At 35.1% G+C, this 25,111-nt stretch overlaps 4 protein-coding genes across 4 annotated transcripts; all 4 read left to right on the top strand.

The window, feature by feature from the left end:
• The first annotated feature begins 378 nt into the window (after positions 1-378).
• LOC130235946 (trace amine-associated receptor 13c-like) lies at positions 379-1,443 on the top strand. Its single transcript, XM_056466475.1, has one exon. It carries the CDS (start codon positions 379-381, stop codon positions 1,441-1,443), a length of 1,065 nt encoding a protein of 354 aa, XP_056322450.1.
• A 9,267-nt stretch (positions 1,444-10,710) lies between these two features.
• On the top strand, positions 10,711-11,697 carry LOC130235945 (trace amine-associated receptor 13c-like). Its single transcript, XM_056466474.1, has one exon. It carries the CDS (start codon positions 10,711-10,713, stop codon positions 11,695-11,697), a length of 987 nt encoding a protein of 328 aa, XP_056322449.1.
• A 2,927-nt stretch (positions 11,698-14,624) lies between these two features.
• LOC130236619 (trace amine-associated receptor 13c-like) lies at positions 14,625-15,677 on the top strand. The gene has a single exon (XM_056467358.1). It carries the CDS (start codon positions 14,673-14,675, stop codon positions 15,675-15,677), a length of 1,005 nt encoding a protein of 334 aa, XP_056323333.1. The 5' UTR covers positions 14,625-14,672.
• Positions 15,678-19,829: 4,152 nt separating this feature from the next.
• On the top strand, positions 19,830-20,885 carry LOC130236531 (trace amine-associated receptor 13c-like). The gene has a single exon (XM_056467255.1). It carries the CDS (start codon positions 19,830-19,832, stop codon positions 20,883-20,885), a length of 1,056 nt encoding a protein of 351 aa, XP_056323230.1.
• Positions 20,886-25,111: the final 4,226 nt, after the last annotated feature.

Here is a 25,111-nt window from a genome sequence, read left to right as displayed (position 1 = left end):
AGACCACGACTATAACAAAAAAGACTTAGAGCAAACATATTGCTGCAATCCATTTAGAAAATTTTTTTCCATCTAAAAACAATCAAACTAAAAAACTAAACAAAATAACATTCAAATAGAAGGGCTTGTGTATTTTAAGTGACCGATGAGTGTTTTTTATTTTACAATTAAACAAAGACACAATACACAGATAAATTCCTTGTCAACTTTATCACAGAATACAAGAATATTGTTATTATGGGGCTTAACCCCCACCCCCCACCCAAAAAAAAAAGAATTTTTTCAAGAAATTGAAAACAAATCATTTGTCTGAATTGATTTTGCAGCATCATAGTGGGCGGTAGATGGGTTGTTTAGTCTGATCCAGACACTGTATAAATGAAAGGTCAGAAAGGAGAGCAGATCAAACTCCTAACAGGAGGAGACTCACTCATGGCCTATGAGACAGAGGATCAGGAGACTCAATACTGCTTTCCTGACATCAACTCATCATGTGTCAAGGGAAAACGCTCAAGTCATGGATATAATATTACATATTTGTTTGTATCGTTGTTGTCAGCATGGACTGTGTTTCTGAACCTGCTGGTGATCATCTCCATCTCTCACTTCAAGAAGCTTCACACTCCAACTAACATGATTATTCTCTCTCTGGCTGTAAATGATCTGCTTATTGGACTTATTGTGATGCCTGTTGATGCCGTCAAGCTGATTGAGACATGTTGGTATTTTGGAGACACTTTGTGTGACCTGTACATGATAATCATGGGACTTCTCCTCTCAGCATCTCTTAGTAATTTAATTTTAATTGCTGTTGATCGTTATGTGGCTGTTTGTCACCCTTTATTGTACCCACAGAAAATAACAATGACTAAAACTTTAATTAGCATCTTTATCTGCTGGTTTGTCTGCTTGACTAACAATATTGCATTTCTAGTTAGTAGCAGACATTTTGACGTTTTGCAAAAAACAAACATGTGCCATGGACAATGCACTTTAATAGTCAGTTTTTCATGGACGTTTACTGACCTCTTCCTTTCCTTTTTAGTACCTTGCACTCTGATCATAACTTTATATTTGAGAATATTTTATGTTGCCTATCAGCAAGTAAAAGTTATCAATTCTATCATAAAGGGTGGTAAATGTGCAATGGATGGTTCAGTGAAGAGAAAATCTGAGCGCAAAGCTGCTCTTACATTAGGAATTGTTGTGACAGTTTATCTACTTTGCTATATTCCCTACTATATGTTGTCTGTTATAGGGACCACAGTAATATCTTCCACAATGACATTTCTGATTTGGTCTTTGTACATTAACTCCTGTCTGAATCCTCTGATCTATGCTTTATTTTATCGCTGGTTTAAAATATCAGTTAAATGCATCTTAACTCTTAAAATATTGGAGCCAGCATCCTCACTCTTGGACATTTTTAAAGATTATCCCTGAATAGGGCTTCTTTCTTTCTTTCTTTCTTTCTTTTGTAATGTATTGGGCATGAACATTTGTACAGTGTATTATGGTACGTTGCTGTACGTTGAGCGCCAGTTGGCACGAGTGAGGAGTGTATTTGAGCAGCATGTCACCGTAAACGAGGTTTCCCACTAAATGGTTGTCTGCATCGTTCCTTGAGCACAAACATAACAGTGGTGGTGAGGGGATTTTGGAATCCTTAGTGATACAAAAACATAACACCTTCCTTCCTTATATATGTAAAACTCACTTCATTATATGGGCCATGTTTCAAGCTATTTTAGATATTTATATAAAATAAATGTTTGTTTATTAATTCATGATTTGTTTTACATTTTCAAAAATTCCAAGGGCCAAATTGAATCTGATCAAACATGTATTTCAAAGGGATTTAATACTTGTGGTTTCTTCAGGACTCCTTTCCTCACTGTCCTTTACCTAGGTACCAATCACATACAAACACGTCCAATTAGTCAGACTATTTAACGTGCACTTGTTGCACTTGCAAGTGTTGTTTTGCTATAATTTAACTTTTCTCCCTGACCACTGCATGTTATTGTTTGACCTATTCTGTTTTTACCACACATGTAAATAAACTGTCCTTGGATTTTTTTTTGTGTCACACCAGCCTGTTTCAGAAATGCTTTGGCAAACACAGTTTCCAGCAACTTTACTGCACACCTGACCAGTGGAACTGAGCATCTTGCCTCATTTGCCTTAATGAGGGAGATAGGTCTGTTGAGGGCTATGTCAGAAATGTTATGTTGTGAGCTGCGTGACCAGGTGTGCTTTAATGATGTGGTCTACAGCTCCTGCCTACATTTCAAGTTTGGTTCTCTGCTCTACAGTGTTGGTCTTTACATTTACTTTTTCATTTCATTATATTCTGCATCCGACTGCACACTACACACCAGCTTATTGGTGGAGAGAGTCAAATTGATGAAGGCAATTAGTAGAAATGGGGATGGTTAGGAGGGCATGAAGGACAGAGGCCAGTGAGCAAAATTGTCTATGATGCCACAGACACACCCCTGGTCTACTGCTTCACCATGTCCCAGGTCCTCCATTACTTCACAGTCTACCACTGCTCCACTGTCCCATGTCATCCCTTATTCCACAGTTCATCATTACTCCATGTCCCAGGTCCTCCACAGTTTCACAGTCTGCTTCTGTTAGCAAAGTAGATTGTCTGTATTAACTGGACTGTTTTGCCTGGTTTCTGATTTGCTGCCTGACCATTGCCTCTTATTGGATTACTCTTTTGTCTTGCCCTGGAAAATCATTATTTGCAGAATGGTTTGACCATTCTTTTTACACTTACTATTGGAAAAAAAGCTGCACTTGGATCTTATTTGATTTATTGACTTTGATTGGCTTTATCAATTCCCATGGGGATATTCACAAAATAACTTTACTTCTGTGTCATGAAAGTCTATTACAGAGACGCATTGTTTTATGTTTTTTTTTTTTGTTTGTTTTTACAACTAAACATGTTTAGTTCCAGTATAAATCTCAAATCTTACATTACTGACTTTGTGTGAGGGAGGAACAAACATAACAAATGTTTATATTTATACTCTCAATCAGCTGTCATGATTGAACATTTGATTAGTTTTTGATTCAATTTAGTTCTGTTGAAATATGTCTCTACATGTTATGTCTATATGACTCTACATTTAGCTTTACAAACTCAATTACACATACAGTAGAAGATAACATAAGAAATGTAACACAAGCAGTCAGTTGATTAATTATAAAATAACATAGCTTTGGGTTTCAGCAGATAACCCTCAGAATACTTTAAACACTTTTGGTCAACTATATTGTTATTGTGAAGTAACAAGTTTTAATACCTCCTCTATAGACCCTTTTCATATTTCCGTATTTCTCAGTAGCGGATGGCGTCATGATTGAGTAAACTTAGAGCGCAGTGAATGAGAAAGTACAACAAATAATTTTTTTACAATCCTATTTACTGAAATAATAAAAGAAAAACTCCACAATGGTATTATCAAGACTTTTAGAAAAGGGAAAAAAAATTGTGAAACTGAGAGAATAACGTCAAATTTACTGTCTCACCCCATAGACACTGCATTAATAACACCGTACAAGCGAAAATTCATTTTTTGTAATTTGATGCAAAGATGATGAATAAATACAAATAAATGTTCATACATTTAAAAAAAAAATATCTAAATATTAAAAATGTAAGATTATGATGACCGTTAAATGCTTCATAACAGTCTTGTGAAAAGGGTCCATTGCAAGACATGAACAAAAATTTTTTAGTTTTACTTAAACCTGACATATTTCCAGCATTATGCACTACTTATCACCTATTATCCCCGGAAAGTGCATAGTTCAAAATGATCTGTAAAGCTTTGGCCAAATGTCTTGAATCAGCAATTTCATTCAGGGTGGAATTGATTGTTAATTAAATACTGAACGGGAGGATCTGCATTTCAGCAAAAGGTTTATTTTAATTTAATATTGTCCTGCATGAAAATTACTGGCTGACAGAAGGAAGTGCATGTTGCTGAAGTATTGTCTTATAAACTTTCGGTACAGCTCCATTTACCTTATCTTAGTAATTCTGTTTTAAAGAGGTGGTCCACTATGATATCATATTTTAAGCTTTAGTTGATGTGTAATGTAGCTGTGTGAACATAAACAACATCTGAATGCAAAATGCTACAAGTTCCATGCGAAGGAGACATTAGCTTTTACAGAGTTAGCTTAGCAAAGCCTTCAGCAAACAAAGTTTGGGGACTGCAAAAAAATACATTCGGGCTAGTGAGATCACAGGGGTTTCAGGATATGTGCATTCACCATGCGCATACACCGTGCGCAGTGAAGGGGTGTGGTCAGAGGCGCTGTAATGTTATAGCAGAAAAGGCTAAAATGCCGTCCAAACACTATTTCCACAGAGCTTATTCTGTTTCTGTATTTGGGCTTCCAAAGGACACGACACAAAGAGAGAAGTGCTTACAGTTTAATTTTAATTATGTACCAGAAAATTATAAAAAACACAACTCTAGCATTTGACAAATAATCTCCAGAATCTGAATCAGTTCAGAGCTGGATCAGGCTAAAAACTCCTCTAACAGACAAAGCTGTGGATTGTGAGCCACAACCTGTAGGTATTTTTATTTGCTAAAATTGATCGATTGCATGCACAATTTCTAGCGTTAATGGTATGTTGTAGCAAACACGTAAACAAGGATGTAAACAAAGGAAAATGCTGTTTGGCACCATTAACAATTTAACTAAAAATTCATATTTATCAGTCAAACCTCTGTAAACACCACATGTGGGTGCTTTCCCTGCGTTGTACAGCTCAAATAACTAACTCGCAAAAGATATAATAATGTTGTATATTACTTACACATACTTGTTCCGAATGGATGTAAAATACACTTGTCAGATTTTATTTTAGGGAGCAGGAGTGAGTACTGTGCACTCTTCACTTTCTGTCAAATTAAAGCACAAACTGCTGTGGCTAACAGCTACGCTGACTGAATGTTTACACTAGTGATGGGTCATTCTTGAATGATTCGTTAATTTTAATTATCTTTTGTATGACTCAAATATGATGAGTTCTCTCAGGGAGTAATTTGTTCATTTGCACACACACACACACACATTTGTGCTGGTGGAGTAGAAGATTAGTTCCTTTTTCGAGTCTTCTATCGGGTTTGAGTAATTCGTTCATCACGTGAAGGACAGAAGCTAATCATATGCATTTAGAGCCGGAAAAAGATTTGATCCGTTCATTTCCAGTGAAGACTTAGAGAAACTTGTTCATGCTTTTATCAGCAGCAGGGTGGATTACTGTAACGGTCTCCTCACTGGCCTTCACAAAAAGACAGTCAGACAGTTACAAGTCATCCAGAACGCTGCGGCCAGAATTCTGACCAGAACCAGGAAATCAGAGCACATCACACCTGTCCTCAGGTCTTTACATTGGCTCCCAGTTACATTCAGAATAGATTTTAAAGTATTATTACTGGTTTGTAAATCACTAAATGCCCTAGGACCTCAATACATTACAGATATGCTCACTGAATACAAACCTAACAGATCATTCATCTTTAGGATCATATAAACTAGAAATTCCAAGAGTTCAGTCAAAGCAGGGTGAATCGGCTTTCAGCTACTACACCCCTCACTTATGGAATCAGCCTCCAGAAATGATCAGACATGCTCCAACATTAGGCACATTCAAATCCAGACTGAAAACACATCTGTTTAGCTGTGCCTTTACTGAATGAGCACTGTGCTACGTCCGACAGATCACGCTAATATGTTTTTCTCTTCTTTTTCATTCTTTTATAACACATTTTATCTGTTTTTATGCTTATTTATTTTATTTAATTTTTTTTAACCATTTTTATTATTATTTGTTTTTATTTCTCTTATACTTTTTTCTTTTATTCCTGTTTATGTAAAGCACTTTGAATTGCCACGGTGTATGAAATGTGCTATATAAATAAACTTGCCTTGCCTTGCCTTACATTCTGTCATGAAATGAACGAATGACTCAAACCAGAAAGCATCAAAGATTAATTAATCATGGCTCCTTTAGGCTCAGAATGTGCGCTTTGGTCAAGCTTATATATATATAGCGCTTTGGTCCTTATATATATATATATATATATATATATATAGGACTGTCTGTGTGACATGAACGAACCACTGAAATCTGTCAGAAGAGGTGAGCTGACATAATTATAGGCAAATAACCAGGTAAACAATAAATAGTTATTTTCTATTTCTTATAGCATTCTAGTTATGACTTGTTTGTCGTGTGATCAACATTTGGTGTAGTTGTAGATGAGTTTGGAAGCAACCCATATCATTTTAATAATATTTTGGCAAAATGAACGAAATGACTCAAAAAGATTCATTCATCTCACTGAGCAAGACTTAAAGGTCAGAGTCAGTAAAATGATCCGAACATCCCATCACTAGGAAAAAGCACACGTTTGAAGACATGTGACGCTTCCTGGTGACTGGAGCTGATCAGCGAATCACAACACTTTATGCTAGCTGACCAATTAGAGCCAATTAGGCCTTTCAGAGGAACCAGGAAATATGACATTTTCATGTTAGCTGAGTAGCTGTATGTAGTCAAAGTAAGATATATGACAAAAAAAAGAGATTTTCTACAAATGAAGCATGAGCATATTGCTTTGCATCTTATAAACACAACCAAGCCTTAAAAATAAATTCTGGACCACCCCTTGATCATTTTGTGGCTGTGTGTCAACAACTCCTGTATCTCCTTTGGTTTAGTCCTTGATTTATCAGAGGTCACCACAGTAGAATGAACCCATGCACTCTGTCATTCACATACACACTCATTCACTTTGGTCAATTCACATATACTGCATGTATTTGGACTGTGGGGGAAAAAAATCTGAGAACCCGGAGGAAACCTATGTGAACACGGGGAGAACATGCAAACTCTAAAGTGCCTCCTGGCTCAGCTGTGACTCAAACCAGTGACCTTCTTGCTATAAGGCAACAGTGCTAACCACTGAGCAGCCATATCTCCTCCACAGAAATAACATAACTTAAACTTTTGTGACAGTCTGCCTCTGCTAGTTTTGCTTATAAGACTATATCACTGCCCTTTCTAGTAGCAATTAACATTTTGACACTACACATGGTACAGATGTGTTCTATAGTGTTTGCCATTTCCCTTTACTGTGATGATAACTTTATATTTGAAGTTTTTTTTTTATGATTTACTGTGTTGTGCATCAACAAGTGAAAATTAACTTGATGAAGAATGGAAAAAGTGTAATGGAAGGTGTGGTGTTGTGGAAGGGGAAGAACACCTATTAATAATGTGATTAGTGTTGTATAGAAATGAAGTACTATTAAATTCAATTAAAATTTTAATAAAAACATTCAAATTGTATTCTGTTGTAAATTATAAAATAATTATTTGTCCTTTATTTGCAAGAATCATGAGATATTTTTGTCAAACCTATCGATGGTTGATGTAATTCTTGCTCTAAAATACATCAAAACAAAACATTATGTAACTGACCCCTGAGTAATGATCATCAGGGTATTCTCGATCTCTTTATCTCTCACTGAGAGTGTGTGTTTACTGTACCTTTGTTTTTATTCACACCTTTAATGAACGGTCATGACTGTATTTAGCACAGGTGTTAACAACACTTCTACTCAATAACAAACCATCATGATAATGATTAGTCTTCAGAGTTTACTGGATTTAAACCAATTCTCATATGATTCACTGCTGTATTTTAATGAGATCCTTGTCATTCTCATCATGTAAAAAGTGACCTTCTGACTTTTTTATGAGAGGTCAATACAATTATTGTAAAATTACTAGGCCCACAGCGGAAAGCAATAGTGTAGTAGGTAGACCATGCCATTATCTTCCTTTTAAGTTTTTTTCTGGTTCAATGAAAAAGCTGACTAAGCAACCAAAATATTCTGGCAAGCTGTTATGATTGCAGTGCGATGATGGTTGTTTCCATTGCAGACATTGCAATCCATCAAGCATGGAAGATTATAATTGCTAAAACAGCAGACTCATAGGAAATACATTGGCATCATCTGTTTTAAGGAGAAAAAAAATCACTTCATCCAATGTTTTAGAGAATAATATAGCCTTACTGGGGTTTCATAACTATTGACTTCTCATTGGACTTGTGCGTGTGAACATGATGTAAAAGAGGAAAGCATGCAAGGTTGAGGGAGACTCGAAATGTTTCTAAATTCAACGCCGCCCTCTGTATTCTGCCACCGTAGGCGGCCACCTGGGTTGCCTCTATGGATGCGCCGGCTCTGGTCATCGTAAACATTTTAAAACGAACATTTATTTATAAAAACTAAAGTTTGTCTTTAGACAGCATTTTCTATATTTTCAAATAGATAAAGTAAAAATAAGACATTTTAGCTTTTACAGATACAAGAACAAGATAACAAAAAGGGTGCCGCTTCAGCCTAAACGGCAGCTATGTTGTGTTTACTTGGCCTTTTTTTTGGCCTAAAACAGAATAGCATCTATTGTGCCTGGATTCGGGCGATTCCGCCTTGCCTCCAAAACCCGGCCAGCTGCACTGAATTGAGCGTTCGCTCGCACCGATTGTAGGAATGAACAAGATTTTCCACGCAAGACGCTGCAGTTGTGGAAATAAGCGATCTTGTTTTCTCCAGAACGATAGCAGATTTTCCTCTGACTCCTCTAACTGAAACTTTGAACAGTGGGCTACTCTTGCACTTCATCCATTATTTTGGGCATCTCATCTTCCCATTCTGCATAGCCCATTCTGCTTTTTCGACGGTTAACTGCCATGTCCAGCTACATCCACCCGCAACCGACCCGCAATTAATCATAATGTATTTTTTTATTACCCGACCCACCTGACCAGCCTGACCCGCGGATTATACTTGAGATGCGCGCGACATGTAAACTGTGGTTAGAAAACAAAACAAAACAGCAGAATCTCTAAGAATACATGAGAGATATACATGAGAGACATGCCTGCATAAAGCTTGGAATGTGAACTTTCCAACTAATTTTGAATTCTCCTGGCAGAACGCGCATCAAGTCGTACAAAACAAATGATGATGACAGCTGCCTGAACTAGTGCACGCCCACAAACAAACACAGCGCACTGCCTAGAAAGGTCATTTCATTTTCATTCTCAGGAATAAGTTGTAATTAGGACCCATTTAACCTCACGGGACCACCGTGATCTGATGCTGCTTTATTCAGAATGTGACGCAGGTTATACGTGCTATTTATTTAATTTTTTATTTTAGCATAGTTGAACCAGTGAAAGGTTAGAAAGAGTTAACTAAGGCTGCAACTATTTAGGTAATGTGTATATATATAAGTATAAGTCTTAAAATATTATTTTCATTTAAAATAATTGTTGTTCATGTTTAAAATATTATTTATTCTCGTGTTAAAAGCTTTTTGCCATTACGCTACGTCAGTGTCTCAGACTCATTCAGAAATTATTATTAAATGCTGAGTTAATGGACAAGAAACCGTTTTAATCACAACAGTTTTGCAAACACGTTTTATACCATTTCAAATGTATGGTTTTGTGCATGCTGTATCAGTGCACATACATTGTTTAGTCATAGTGTTTACATGGTGTTAGCATGGTCATAACACAGCAAGTAATACAACAAGCATTTAGTTTGGGTTAGCTGTTGCAGCTGAACATTGCTTTACAATGCCCTTAATGGGTGAACATTAGCCAGTGGGGGAGTGTCTTTTGTTTCTCTAGGTGTGAATTATTCATGACCATTGTCACTCCCATGCATACAGTGCTGACCCAAAATAGACTTTACAAATTGTAATTCATTGTAATGTTTTCTTTGAGTCAGAGAACAAAATAATTTTTGCATAATTGTGAAGTTAATATTTTAGTCTACAAGACTAGTTACTCAAAAGTCTTGTTCAGGCCCATTTAGTGTGTTTTTTTTAAACCTTATTTCAGCGACATTTTTTTTCTCCAAAACATACTAACCACGCATAATGTTTTTTCTAAAAAATGCAAGCATGTACATCAACATTTCTCAAATATTATTGTAGCACAATTTATACTGAATATAAAAATTACGTGTTGGCCAGTACTATGTAATAAGTAGCTGAAATAAGCAGAAATGTCAAAGCATGTCAAAACATCTTAGGGGCCCCAAAATTATCTCAGACCCCTCAGAAGGATAACACCAGTTGCAAACTAGACCCAAGTTTGCTGATAAGCTAAATGATTATCAAGCAACACAGACATGAAAAATATTATGCTATCCAATGTGTTTGTAGAGCATGGAAAAGTAGAAAGAATTGCCACATTGGTACTTTAATCCATTATCTGTGATCCATTTGCTTTTAAAAACATATATTCATATTTGCAATGAGACTGAAGTGCAGATACAAAGTCTAATATCACTTTCAACCACTAAACACACAATAATGCTACCTTTAAAGAATTTAAGAAATAAATTGCTGAAATACACTCGAGATTGCTATTTGTACAAAAAAAACAACAACAACAACATGTGAAACAGGTTTTTGGTGCGTGGCTAAATTAATTATTTAGGACAGTAACTAATAATTAAATAACATCATTATGCAGCATCAAAGAGGACGGTAGATGGGTTGGTCAATCTGATCCAGACACTGTATAAATGAAAGGACAGAAAGGAGAGCAGAACAAACTCCTAACAGGAGGAGACTCACTCATGGCCTATGAGACAGAGGATCAGGAGACTCAATACTGCTTTCCTGACATCAACTCATCATGTGTCAAGGAAAAAATCTCCAAACATCAAAACAATATCATGTATGTGTTTTTTTCATTGCTATCAGCATGGACTGTGTTTCTGAACCTGCTGGTGATCATCTCCATCTCTCACTTCAAGAAGCTTCACACTCCAACCAACATGATTATTCTCTCTCTGGCTGTTGCTGACCTGCTTGTCGGACTTATTGTGATGCCTGTGGAGGCCATCAGACTGATTGAGACGTGTTGGTATTTTGGACACACTTTCTGTGGACTGTTTATGATAATCATGGGACTGCTGGGCTCAACATCTCTCAGTAATTTAGTTCTAATTGCTGTTGATCGTTATGTGGCTGTGTGTCACCCTTTACTGTACCCACAGAAAATAACCACAACTAAAACTTTAATGACTATCTGTCTGTGCTGGTTTTGCGCTTCAGCTTATAACACTGCTCTTTCAGGCAGTAATGGACATTTTGACACTTTAAATGAAACAGCTGTGTGTTATGGAGAGTGTTCTGTCATAATAAGTTTTACATGGAAAGTCGTTGATCTGTTCGTATCCTTGTTGTTTCCTTGTACTCTGATCATCACTTTATATTTGAGGATTTTCTGTGTTGTGCATCAGCAAGTGAAGGTTATAAACTCTCTGATGAAGGGTAGTAAATCTGAGAGCAAAGCTGCTTTAACATTAGGTATAATTGTAGCAGTTCATGTTCTCTGTTGGTTACCTCTCTATATTATTGCTCTGGCAGGGAATACAACAATGGCCTATAGAATAGTGAATATTTTAACATGGGTTTTCTATATGAACTCAGGTCTGAATCCTCTAATCCATGCTTTATTTTACCCTTGGTTTAGAAGATCAGTAAGACACATGCTTTCACTCAAGATATTTCAGCCAGCATCTTCTCTGGTGGACATTTTTACAAATGATAATTTATGAAAGTTGTATTTGTGTTTCTGTATTCTGCTAGTGTGACTTATTGTTACTACAATGTGTTGTACTCATTTCTTTATACAGCCATAAAATAAGAAAACAAATTCTGAAAATGAAAATGATGACATTTTGTCCACAAATTGCATTTAAAAGGTGGATTAATATCTGTGGGTAAATATAACGTGTGCTGTGGAATATTAAAATACTACAGGGTCTTAAACATGCAATTAATATAAATTAGTGCAACAGTGCAGAAAAAGAAAAGTCCAATTTAGGAGCAGATTTGATAGCAAACAGGTGAAAATTATTTAGTAAGCTATTTATTCTATCATTTTTCTTATTCTATAGATTTTACAGGGTCAACTTTTGGCATGCTTTCTGCAATTGATCCTCTTGGCATATCTCTGACAAATTATGCATACAGAGACAGAACACACTGGGAAAATCTATATACTGTTACCTGCTGGAATTTGTGAAGGGTGCAGGACGAAATGTAACATTGCAAGAAAGTAACATTTGTTTTTTTGCTGAAGTGCGACAGAATCCAGTGACAATTGGAGAAGCGGGACTGAAAAATCTGCCCTAAGCAGGTCCAAAATAAATAATGAATAAAAAAGTGTCATTTTTAAAACATAATTTTTGTGATTCATTTCAGTAGTCTTGCCGAGTATTAACATCTGCCGTTCTTTTACAGCATCAGTATTTTCACACATTGAGTGCAGTTTGGCCTACTTAGTGCATCCTGCAGATGTTGTCATGTATCAGGAGGAAACACAAGCTTCTCAGTGCTGCTTATACTTGAACATTAAGGAACACTTAAACAATACTTACTGTTTTAATGTCATTATGAATTTGACAATATGAAAGATGAGACTTTGTTGAAGCATCAAAATAAATTGTAATAATAGGTTAGCAGCAAAGGACTTGAAGATCACACATAAAAACACATAAAAGAACTGAAAGATCGTCTCTGTTAATGTTGTGTTTAAAAGAACAGAACAGAGATGAGACTGATATTTAAAACAAAAATGTTCAGTTCTGGTTTCTGGCCAATAGGTTTGCTGCAATAGCCGTTGTTGACCGTGTTGTGCAGCAAAACCTGTTCTTCATTTGCCCACCACATCAAGGCAAGGCAAGTTTATTTATATAGCACATTTCATGCACAATGGTAATTCAAAATTTTTTACATAAGCAAGAATGAAAGAAACACAAAATACAACTGTAAGAATCGTATTTAACCACAGCAGTTTAAACCGAACGACTATAAAGTATTAGTATGATGGTGAAAAACTGTACATTTCAAGTCAAACCATCCTTCTGCAATCTTATACCAAAAACGTAAATAAGGACAGCTATAATAGCTTAAAATGTGGGAGAGCGTTGCAATTATGAGATTGGATTGTATTGCAATATGGAGCAATTAAGTGTTGATGTTAAATCAAAAGTAATAACTTGCGATGGTTACAACTGAATTAATTACAAATAACTGTAAAATGATAAAACATGAAATGATAAAAAACATATTATATTAATTGTACCCAGCTTAAATTTAAAATAAGTTACCTGAGAGAGAGAGAGAGAGAAAGACATAGAGTAGGCCTCAAAGAGAGCCTGATAGCAGGAAAAGATGGCCAGAGCAATGTGTACCGGCTATTTTATCTCTTTCTCGACCATGTGACAGAAATACTGAGACATACAAACTGACCAATCAACATGTGACCACATCGTAAAAAAGTCCACATATTAACCAGGCCCTGATCTTATCAGTATCTGCCTTTGGAGTCAGAATGGACCTTCTTGGTGAAAAAGACATGTTTTGCCATATAAATAAATGCAAATGATTATTTGGCTTCCTACACAACCAGTTTAAAAAATAACAAAAGAATAAATATGATTAAAATTGGAAAAAAGAAAAAGACAAAAATACTGGGATCTGTCAGACAGAGCACAGTGCTCATTTCATGTATAGACAGCTAAACAGATGTGTTTTAAGTCATGATTTGAATGTGCCTGATATTTGAGCACAACCAGACACATCACCACAAACATTTACATTTTATAGTAATAAATATCATTTAGTTCTGTTAGAGAAAAGACACTGTGATGAAATGTGTTGCATCACCGATCACAGCAGGACTCAGATTTCATTTATCATGTGAGGAGATTAAGTCAAGCGGCTTGATGGTGTTTCAGACAGGACTAGGGTTGTACGGCACAGTTGAAACTGATCAAGCTCAAATAGTTTTAGTCCCACTTTACACTCACATTTTGCATCATTCACTTATATAATCAAATAAGCAAAACACTCTTAATACCAGTTGATAACTAGGCCCAGGTCTGGTGATAAGCCAAATAATTATCAAACAACACAGACATGAAAAATATAATGCTATCCAGTGTGTTTGTAGAGCATGGAAGAGTAGAAAGAATCGACACACTGCCACTCTAACGATTCAATTGCACAACGCTTCGACCTACGATGTTTTCATCAGGTCGTCAGATTCTTTCTGCTTTCTCTATTGTTTTTGGCTTGATGGAGCACCTGCCTTTAAGATTTTCTTAGATGAGCGCACACTAATGGTTTTCTTTGAAGAGCATTAAACCATTATCTGGGATCCATTTGCTTATACATTTTTTAAAGCATAAATTCATATTTGCAGTGAGACAGAAATGCAGCTACACAGTTTAATATCATTTTCAACCACTCAACACACAATAATGCTACCTTTTAAGAATTTAAGAAATAAAGTGCTGAAATACAATCGAGATTTGTTATTTGTACCCCAAAAAAACAAAAAACGTGAGAGGTTATTGATGGTTTTTAATTATTTAGGGCAATAAATAATAATGAATAATAAATAACATTATTATGCAGTATCATAGTGGGCGGTAGATGGGTTGTTCAGTTTGATCCAGACACTGTATAAATAAAAAGACAGAAAGGAGAACAGAACAAACTCTCAACTGGAGGAGACTCACTCATGGCCTATGAGACAGAGGATCAGGAGACTCAATACTGCTTTCCTGGCATCAACTCATCATGTGTCAAGAAACAACCCTTCAGTCATGGATATAACATCATATATTTGTGTGTGTCATTGCAGTCAGCATGGACTGTGTTACTGAACCTGCTGGTGATCATCTCCATCTCTCACTTCAAGAAGCTTCACACTCCAACCAACATGATTATTCTCTCTCTGGCTGTGGCTGATCTGCTTATTGGAGTTATCATGCCTATAGAGGCCATCAGACTGATTGAGACGTGCTGGTACTTTGGGGACATTTTCTGTGGACTCTATTTATTATTTATTTCTTTACTTCTCTCAGCATCTCTTAGTAATTTAGTTTTAATTGCTGTTGATCGTTATGTGGCTGTGTGTCACCCTTTACACTACCCACAGAAAATAACCATCACTAAAACACTAATGAGTATCTGTCTGAGCTGGGTTTATTCTACAGTCTATAACACTACACTTGTAGTTAATAATGGACATTTTGACACTTCACACAGAACATATGTGTGTTATGGACGATGTTCATTTGAGATGAGTTTTAGTTGGATAGCAGTTGATCTGTTCATGTCTTTAATTTTCCCTTGTATGCTGATCATCACTTTATATCTGAGGATTTTCTTTGTAGTTCATCAGCAAGTGAAGGTTATAAACTCTCTGATGAAGGGTGGTAAATGTGTAACAAAGGGTTCGGTGAAGAGGAAATCTGAGAGTAAAGCTGCTCTGATTTTAGGAATCATTGTGTCCATTTATCTGCTTTGCTATATTCCGTACTGTATCTGTTCTCTGACTGTAAAGTCTTCCACGGCTATACATAGTTTAATATGGGCTGTGTATTCTAACTCAGGTATGAATCCTCTGGTTTATGCTCTATTTTACCCCTGGTTTAAAAAAACAGCTAAACTCATCTTAACTCTGAAAATATTTCAGCCGGCATCCTCTCTGATCAATATTTTTACACAACATCAATTATAATAACTTGCAAAGCTGTCCATAATGAAAGTAAATATGACAATCTTTGATTTATATAAGCTTATTTCAAAGTGTATGTTTAAGGTTTAAGGAACGTCTGTACTTCTATAAATGCAAATGATATATGTGAATGATAATTAAATTAAATTAGATATGGAGTTATGAATGTCTTGCTTTTTGCTTAATATTTCTAAATCTCAATACAGTAATATTTATAATATCTATTTCCACCACAAAAGCTGTGTGTTTGAAAAGCTTTGGATTTTTGGTGTACAAACATTGCTACCAAAACCACATGCTCATTGATAACAAAATTGACATTTGCTCTTTTCACATCACATATGTGTTGAAATGAAGTCTATTTTTCCTCATGGCTACTCCAGACCTGTTTATCATAGCTTTATGCCTCATCAAAAAAGGGCATAAAGTCGCTTTGTGATGTGATGAGGTTAGTGGACCAAGCCAACAGAAGAGCTCCAAGTGGAAAAAAGCAGAGCAGACAACAGCAACAGGACCAGGCCTCAGACACTTTATGATGCTGTTCTGCTTAAATTTATGCAGCAGTTGTCTATTAAGTGCTGCCTCTTGCTTTTATAATCTTCTTTGTCATTTTTATTATTATTTCTGTTTTTGATTAAGCTTAGTTTGTATTTGTCACTTGTTAATTTGCAACTGAAATGTATTTTTTTTATCTTTTACAAAAAATCATGTTTGAAGATCAATGAGAATACTGACAAGACGATGCATTTTTCAATTTATCAGTAATTAAAATGCATTACCTCTATATCAGCTGTAAAATAAACCATAGATTTATAGTTAATGTAGACATTTAACTATAAATGTCATGCAGAATTCAGGAAATCTGATACACTTTACCATAATTCACTTTCACAAAGCAATGCCTCAGTCATTTAGGTGTGTGCTTCACAAACACAACATTAGAAAAATCAAAACAAAACTACATCTAAACCTGATTCAAAACACAACTCTGTGGTCTTCAATCCACCAAAAGATTTTTACTCCTGTAGTTTTTAATCAGTGTCATGTAACATAAATTATTACACCTCTTAAAATAATCATGATGACACAATCACAATAAAAACCATACACATTACTCAGAAATAAATTAATAGGGCATTGCATTACAGACAGGCAGTGTTTGAACTATACCGTGGCCCTTGAGGGAGCCCACTTCTTTATTTTATTTATATATAACGTATATATGTTTTAATATATTAAAAATGTTTATATAACGGGGTGAGGGCATCCTGTAACACACTTACATGATCCTTATATAAAATATAAACCAAATATATAAATATAAAACAAATATTCTTATAATTGTAAATAATATTACAAAGTAGTCTAAATGATCAAAACACTTCAGAGATATTTTCAGTTCACTTTCTTGCTAAAAAGCACCTGTTTTTTAAGCACTTTGATGATTGAAAATATCTTTATGAATGCATTTTTACATGCACAAACAACAGCCTAAGCAACAGAACACTGATGCTTAATTTTACCTGCTGTGCTTCTGAGAGAAATATATTTATTTATATATACAATCAACACATATGTTTTACTTAACAATAATACAACCCCATATCAGAAAAGGTTGGGACAGTATGGGAAACACAAATAAAAAAAGAAAGTAGTGACTTTTCAAATTTTTGACTTGTATTTCATTGCAGACAATATGAACACACTATTTCCTGTTTTGTCTGGTCAACTTTATTTCATTTTTAAATATACATCGTTTCCTGTCATTTAGACCTGCAGCATATTCCCAAAAAAAAAGGTGTGATAGGATTTAGGGCTAGTAATTAGGTAGATTTGTTAAATGATGTGATTTGAAACAGATGATGTCAACAAGTGATTGTAAATATGATTTGGTACAAAAGCAGCATCCAAAAATGTTTTACTCCTTCAGGAGCAAAGATGGGCAGAGGATTGTCAGCTTGCCAACAAATATGTGAGAAAATGATTGAAATATTTAAAAACAATGTTTCTCAAATAAAGTTAGGAAGACATTTGGTTTTTTTTCACCTTCAACAGCCCAGAAAATAATTAAATTATTCAAGGAATCTGGAGGAATTTCAGTGCATCACCAGCAACAAGTCCAAAAGACAGGATCTGGCATTGATGTCTGTCATAGCACCCTTAATGCTGTAATGTACGTAGCACCCTTAATGCTGTAATGTACATAGCACCCTTAATGCTGTAAAGATTTTAGAGCACAATATGCTGCCTTTTCCATGGACGACCATGCATGTTTGAACAAGACAACGCAAAACCAGATTCTGCACACATTACGATGTGCTGGTTGTGGAGGAAGAGGATACAGGTACTTGGCTGGCCTGCCTGCAGCCCTGATTTGTCTGAAATAGAGAATGTGTGATGCATTTTGAAGCACAAAATGTGCCAATGAAGACCCGTACTGTTTGCATGAAGATTTGGACAAAATTACTCATAAAACACTTCATCACTTGGTGTCTTCAGTCCCTTAATGTCTTGTGTTGTGAAAAGGAATGGCAGCATCACCAAGTGGTAAATGATTGACTTTTTTTTTTTAATGTGTTGCAAAAAAATTCCAACATTGGAATACATGTTTAATAAAAAACAACATTAGGAACACATTAAAAATTGTTTGTTGTATTGTCTGCAATGAAATACATGTCAAAGTAAATTTAGAAATCACTTTCTGTTTATTTGTTTTTTCCATACTTTTTTTTTTTATTCGGGGTTGTTTATATATAAATATCACATGAGTTGCAGTGTAATATGCTGTATATCAGCACTGGTGAGTGGCCGAGCGCCTTAATGTCCCAACAGCAATGATATATAGCCATATTGCACTGTAACGAGTGTGATATTGCGTTTATACAACAATTCGACGCCATAATCATGTGTATAAGAAGAAAATCAAACACTGAGAGTCTAAAAAAACTTTTTTATGAGGAACTACTCATACAGCTCATATAGCAGCTCACATAATAATAACAGCAGAAATGCCATTTTAGAGCTAGTATTTGAATGATTCTTTAGCATAATGTCTAAAGTGATGACCAAACAGGTGATTTTGCTCACATTTTAAGATTATAACGCTGAACAGCATGAAATGCCATCTGTATAGAAACAATTCCCATTATTTCTCTGTTGCAATTGGGATATAACAATAATTAACCCAAAAACTACCACATTGCTGATGTTTCTGCACTGAAAAAAAGTGTTGCATGCAAAACTGTTGCAAACAATTTATTTGTGTTGAATTTAAACTAACAAATTAAACTGAGCAATGTTCAACTCAATTTGTTTGTTTAAATTCAGCTTAAATAAATTGTTTACAACCACTTAATGTAAAAAAAATGAGTAAATCCAAGGAATCATCTTTGAATAATTTTTTTCAGTGTGTGATAAGAAAAAAAAGCTAAACACATGCGGGCATTTCTTTTTACTGAATTAGTCTGCAGTAACGAAAACAGGAGACTCAATTAGAAACAAACAGATGGCCAACCAAAAGTAATTGAGGATTATACAGAGTGACAACACAAAATGCATACATTCCTGAGATGCGAGTCCCATCTTAAGCTCAATACACTACAACTACTATAAATACAGCACTACAACATACAAAAGAGAGAGATCAATTTAGAATGTCACTTACCAGTTTAATAATGATTTGATCAGCTGTAGTTTAACAATCGTTTTTCTTCTCTAAGGGCTTATTATGTGCTCTGTCACCATCTTGTGGATGGACAGCGTCAACTGTCTTTGCTCTGCTCAGTATGACAAGCTGATGGATGCCAGAGCGCTGTATCTTCGAAATTATAAATATTTAAAATAGGCACTGTCCTTATAAATAAACTGCAATCTAATCATAGTTGCAATGTAAACAACTACATTCTCGCCTGAAAGCCTCAAAAGTACATTGCTGTCCAACAGCTGCAATATTTGTCAAACTGTAGGGAGTTTATTGATCTGCTACCGCTCTATGTGGGTGGAGTAATACAAAAGAGTGAGTTTTTTTATCACTTGACTAATCATTATTAGCTATTGTCATCCGGCATGTCTTTGCTGGTCAAATTATTTAAGAGTTTTTTTTCATAGATTACATCAGGGCAGTAGATGGGTTGGTCTGATCCAGACACTGTATAAATGAAAGGACAGAAAGGAGAGCAGAACAAACTCCTTAAAGGTGGTGACCCACCCATGGCCTATGAGACAGAGGATCAGGAGACTCAATACTGCTTTCCTAACATCAACTCATCATGTGTCAAGGGACAACTCTCTAGCCATGGATATATCATCTATGTGTTTGTGTCATTGCTGTCAGCATGGACTGCGTTTCTGAACCTGCTGGTGATCATCTCCATCTCTCACTTCAAGAAGCTTCACACTCCAACCAACATGATAATTCTCTCTCTGGCTGTAACTGATCTGTTTATTGGACTCATCATGCCTATAGAGGCCATCAGACTGATTGAGACATGTTGGTACTTTGGAGACACTTTCTGTGGACTCTATTTAATATTTGTGTCATTGCTTCTCTCTACATCTCTTGGTAATTTAGTTTTAATTGCTGTTGATCGTTATGTGGCTGTGTGTCACCCTTTACTGTACCAACGGAAAATAACCATCTCTAAAACATTAATGAGCATCTGTCTGAGCTGGGTTTGCATCTCAGCTTACTGCACTGCCTCTATAATTCATAATGGATATTTTGACACTTCACACAGAACAGATGTGTGTTATGGAGAGTGTTTAGCCATGATGAGTTTTAGTTGGATAGTCACAGATCTGTTCATGTGTTTTATTTTCCCTTGTAGCCTGATCATCACTTTATATTTGAGGATTTTCTATGTAGTTCATCAGCAAGTGAAGGTTATAAACTCTCTGATGAAGGGTGGTAAATGTGTAACGGAGGGTTCAGTGAAGAGGAAATCTGAGAGTAAAGCTGCTCTGACTTTAGGAATCATTGTGTCAGTTTATATGCTTTGTTATATTCCTTACTTTATCTGTTCTCTAACTGTAATCTCTTCTACAACTATAAATGTTTTAGTATGGTTTGTGCATGCTAACTCAGGTCTGAATCCTCTGGTTTATGCTTTATTTTACAGCTGGTTTAAAAAGACAGCTAAACTCATTTTAACTCTGAAAATATTTCAGCCGGCATCCTCTCTGATCAATATTTTTACACAACATCAATTATAATAACTTGCAAAGCTGTTCATAATGAAAGTAAATATGACAATCTTTGATTTATATAAGCTCATTTCAAAGTGTATGTTTAAGGTTTAAGGAACGTCTGTACTTCTATAAATGCAAATGATATATGTGAATGATAATTAAATTAAATTAGATATGGAGTTATGAATGTCTTGCTTTTTGCTTAATATTTCTAAATCTCAATACAGTAATATTTATAATATCTATTTCCACCACAAAAGCTGTGTGTTTGGATTTTTGGTGTACAAACATTGCTACCAAAACCACATGCTCATTGATAACAAAATTGACATTTGCTCTTTTCACATCACATATGTGTTGAAATGAAGTCTATTTTTCCTCATGGCTACTCCAGACCTGTTTATCATAGCTTTATGCCTCATCAAAAAAGGGCATAAAGTCGCTTTGTGATGTGATGAGGTTAGTGGACCAAGCCAACAGAAGAGCTCCAAGTGGAAAAAAGCAGAGCAGACAACAGCAACAGGACCAGGCCTCAGACACTTTATGATGCTGTTCTGCTTAAATTTATGCAGCAGTTGTCTATCAAGTGCTGCCTCTTGCTTTTAAATCTTCTTTGTCATTTTTATTATTATTTCTGTTTTTGATTAAGCTTAGTTTGCATTTGTCACTTGTTAATTTGCAACTGAAATGTATTTTTTTTATCTTTTACAAAAAATCATGTTTGAAGATCAATGAGAATACTGACAAGACGATGCATTTTTCAATTTATCAGTAATTAAAATGCATTACCTCTATATCAGCTGTAAAATAAACCATAGATTTATAGTTAATGTAGACATTTAACTATAAATGTCATGCAAAATTCAGGAAATCTGATACACTTTACCATAATTCACTTTCACAAAGCAATGCCTCAGTCATTTAGGTGTGTGCTTCACAAACACAACATTAGAAAAATCAAAACAAAACTACATCTAAACCTGATTCAAAACACAACTCTGTGGTCTTCAATCCACCAAAAGATTTTTACTCCTGTAGTTTTTAATCAGTGTCATGTAACATAAATTATTACACCTCTTAAAATAATCATGATGACTCAATCACAATAAAAACCATACACATTACTCAGAAATAAATTAGTAGGGCATTGCATTACAGACAGGCAGTGTTTGAACTATACCGTGGCCTTTGGGGGAGCCCACTTCTTTATTTTATTTATATATAACGTATATATGTTTTAATATATTAACATTTTTTTTTATATAACGGGGTGAGGGCATCCTGTAACACACTTACTTGATCCTTATATAAACCAAATATATAAATATAAAACAAATATTCTTATTATTGTAAATAATATTACAAAGTAGTTTAAATGATCAAAACACTTCAGAGATATTTTCAGTTCACTTTCTTGCTAAAAAGCACCTGTTTTTTAAGCACTTTGATGCTTGAAAATATCTTTATGAATGCATTTTTACATGCACAAACAACAGCCTAAGCAACAGAACACTGATGCTTAATTTTACCTGCTGTGCTTCTGAGAGAAATATATTTATTTATATATACAATCAACACATATGTTTTACTTAACAATAATACAACCCCATATAAGAAAAGGTTGGGACAGTATGGGAAACACAAATAAAAAAAGAAAGTAGTGACTTTTCAAATTTTTGACTTGTATTTCATTGCAGACAATATGAACACACTATTTCCTGTTTTGTCTGGTCAACTTTATTTCATTTTTAAATATACATCGTTTCCTGTCATTTAGACCTGCAGCATATTCCAAAAAAAAGGTGTGATAGGAGCAATTTAGGGCTAGTAATTAGGTATATTTGTTAAATGATGTGATTTGAAACAGATGATGTCAACAAGTGATTGTAAATATGATTTGGTACAAAAGCAGCATCCAAAAAAGTTTTACTCCTTCAGGAGCAAAGATGGGCAGAGGATTGTCAGCTTGCCAACAAATATGTGAGAAAATGATTGAAATATTTAAAAACAATGTTTCTCAAATAAAGATAGGAAGACATTTGGTTTTTTTTCACCTTCAACAGCCCAGAAAATAATTAAATTATTCAAGGGATCTGGAGGAATTTCAGTGCATCACCAGCAACAAGTCCAAAAGACAGGATCTGGCATTGATGTCTGTCATAGCACCCTTAATGCTGTAATGTAAATAGCACCCTTAATGCTGTAATGTACATAGCACCCTTAATGCTGTAATGTACATAGCACCCTTAATGCTGTAATGTACATAGCACCCTTAATGCTGTAATGTACGTAGCACCCTTAATGCTGTAATGTACATAGCACCCTTAATGCTGTAAAGATTTTAGAGCACAATATGCTGCCTTTTCCATGGACGACCATGCATGTTTGAACAAGACAACGCAAAACCAGATTCTGCACACATTACGATGTGCTGGTTGTGGAGGAAGAGGATACAGGTACTTGGCTGGCCTGCCTGCAGCCCTGATTTGTCTGAAATAGAGAATGTGTGATGCATTTTGAAGCACAAAATGTGCCAATGAAGACCCGTACTGTTTGCATGAAGATTTGGACAAAATTACTCATAAAACACTTCATCACTTGGTGTCTTCAGTCCCTTAATGTCTTGTGTTGTGAAAAGGAATGGCAGCATCACAAAGTGGTAAATGATTGACTTTTTTTTTTTTAATGTGTTGCAAAAAAATTCCAACATTGGAATACATGTTTAATAAAAAACAACATTAGGAACACATTAAAAATTGTTTGTTGTATTGTCTGCAATGAAATACATGTCAAAGTAAATTTAGAAATCACTTTCTGTTTATTTGTTTTTTTCCATACTTTTTTTTTTATTTGGGGTTGTTTATATATAAATATCACATTAGTTGCAGTGTAATATGCTGTATATCAGCACTGGTGAGTGGCCGAGCGCCTTAATGTCCCAACAGCAATGATATATAGCCATATTGCACTGTAACGAGTGTGATATTGCGTTTATACAACAATTCGACACCATAATCATGTATATAAGAAGAAAATCAAACACTGAGAGTCTAAAAAAACTTTTTTATGAGGATCTACTCATACAGCTCATATAGCAGCTCACGTAAGAACAGCAGAAACGTCATTTTAGAGCTAGTATTTTAATGATTCTTTAGCATAATGTCTAAAGTGATGACTAAACAGGTGATTTTGCTCACATTTTAAGATTATAACGCTGAACAGCATAAAAAATGCCATCTGTATAGAAACAATTCCCATTATTTCTCTGTTGCAATTGGGATATCACAATAATTAACCCAAAAACTACCACATTGCTGATGTTTCTGCACTGAAAAAAGTGTTGCATGCAAAACTGTTGCAAACAATTTATTTGTGTTGAATTTAAACTAACAAATTAAACTGAGCAATGTTCAACTCAATTTGTTTGTTTAAATTCAGCTTAAATAAATTGTTTACAACCACTTAATGTAAAAAAAAATGAGTAAATCCAAGGAATCATCTTTGAATCATTTTCTTCAGTGTGTGATAAGAAAAAAAAGCTAAACACATGCGGGCATTTCTTTTTACTGAATTAGTCTGCAGTAACGAAAACAGGAGACTCAATTAGAAACAAACAGATGGCCAACCAAAAAGTAACTGAGGATTATACAGAGTGACAACACAAAATGCATACATTCCTGAGATGCGAGTCCCATCTTAAGCTCAATACACTACAACTACTATAAATACAGCACTACAACATACAAAAGAGAGAGATCAATTTAGAATGTCACTTACCAGTTTAATAATTATTTGATCAGCTGTAGTTTAACAATCGTTTTTCTCCTCTAAGGGCTTATTATGTGCTCTGTCACCATCTTGTGGATGGACAGCGTCAACTGTCTTTGCTCTGCTCAGTATGACAAGCTGATGGATGCCAGAGCGCTGTATCTTCGAAATTATAAATATTTAAAATAGGCACTGTCCTTATAAATAAACTGCAATCTAATCATAGTTGCAATGTAAACAACTACATTCTCGCCTGAAAGCCTCAAAAGTACATTGCTGTCCAACAGCTGCAATATTTGTCAAACTGTAGGGAGTTTATTGATCTGCTACCACTCTATGTGGGTGGAGTAATACAAAAGAGTGAGTTTTTTTTATCACTTGACTAATCATTATTAGCTATTGTCATCCGGCATGTCTTTGCTGGTCAAATTATTTAAGAGTTTTTTTTCATAGATTACATCAGGGCAGTAGATGGGTTGGTC

The sequence above is a fragment of the Danio aesculapii genome, chromosome 10 (genome assembly GCF_903798145.1).
Source record: "Danio aesculapii chromosome 10, fDanAes4.1, whole genome shotgun sequence".
In the NCBI taxonomy this organism is placed as follows: Eukaryota; Metazoa; Chordata; class Actinopteri; order Cypriniformes; family Danionidae; genus Danio; species Danio aesculapii.
Note: the sequence above shows the minus strand (reverse complement) of the source record. Positions and strands in the feature narration are given on the sequence as shown.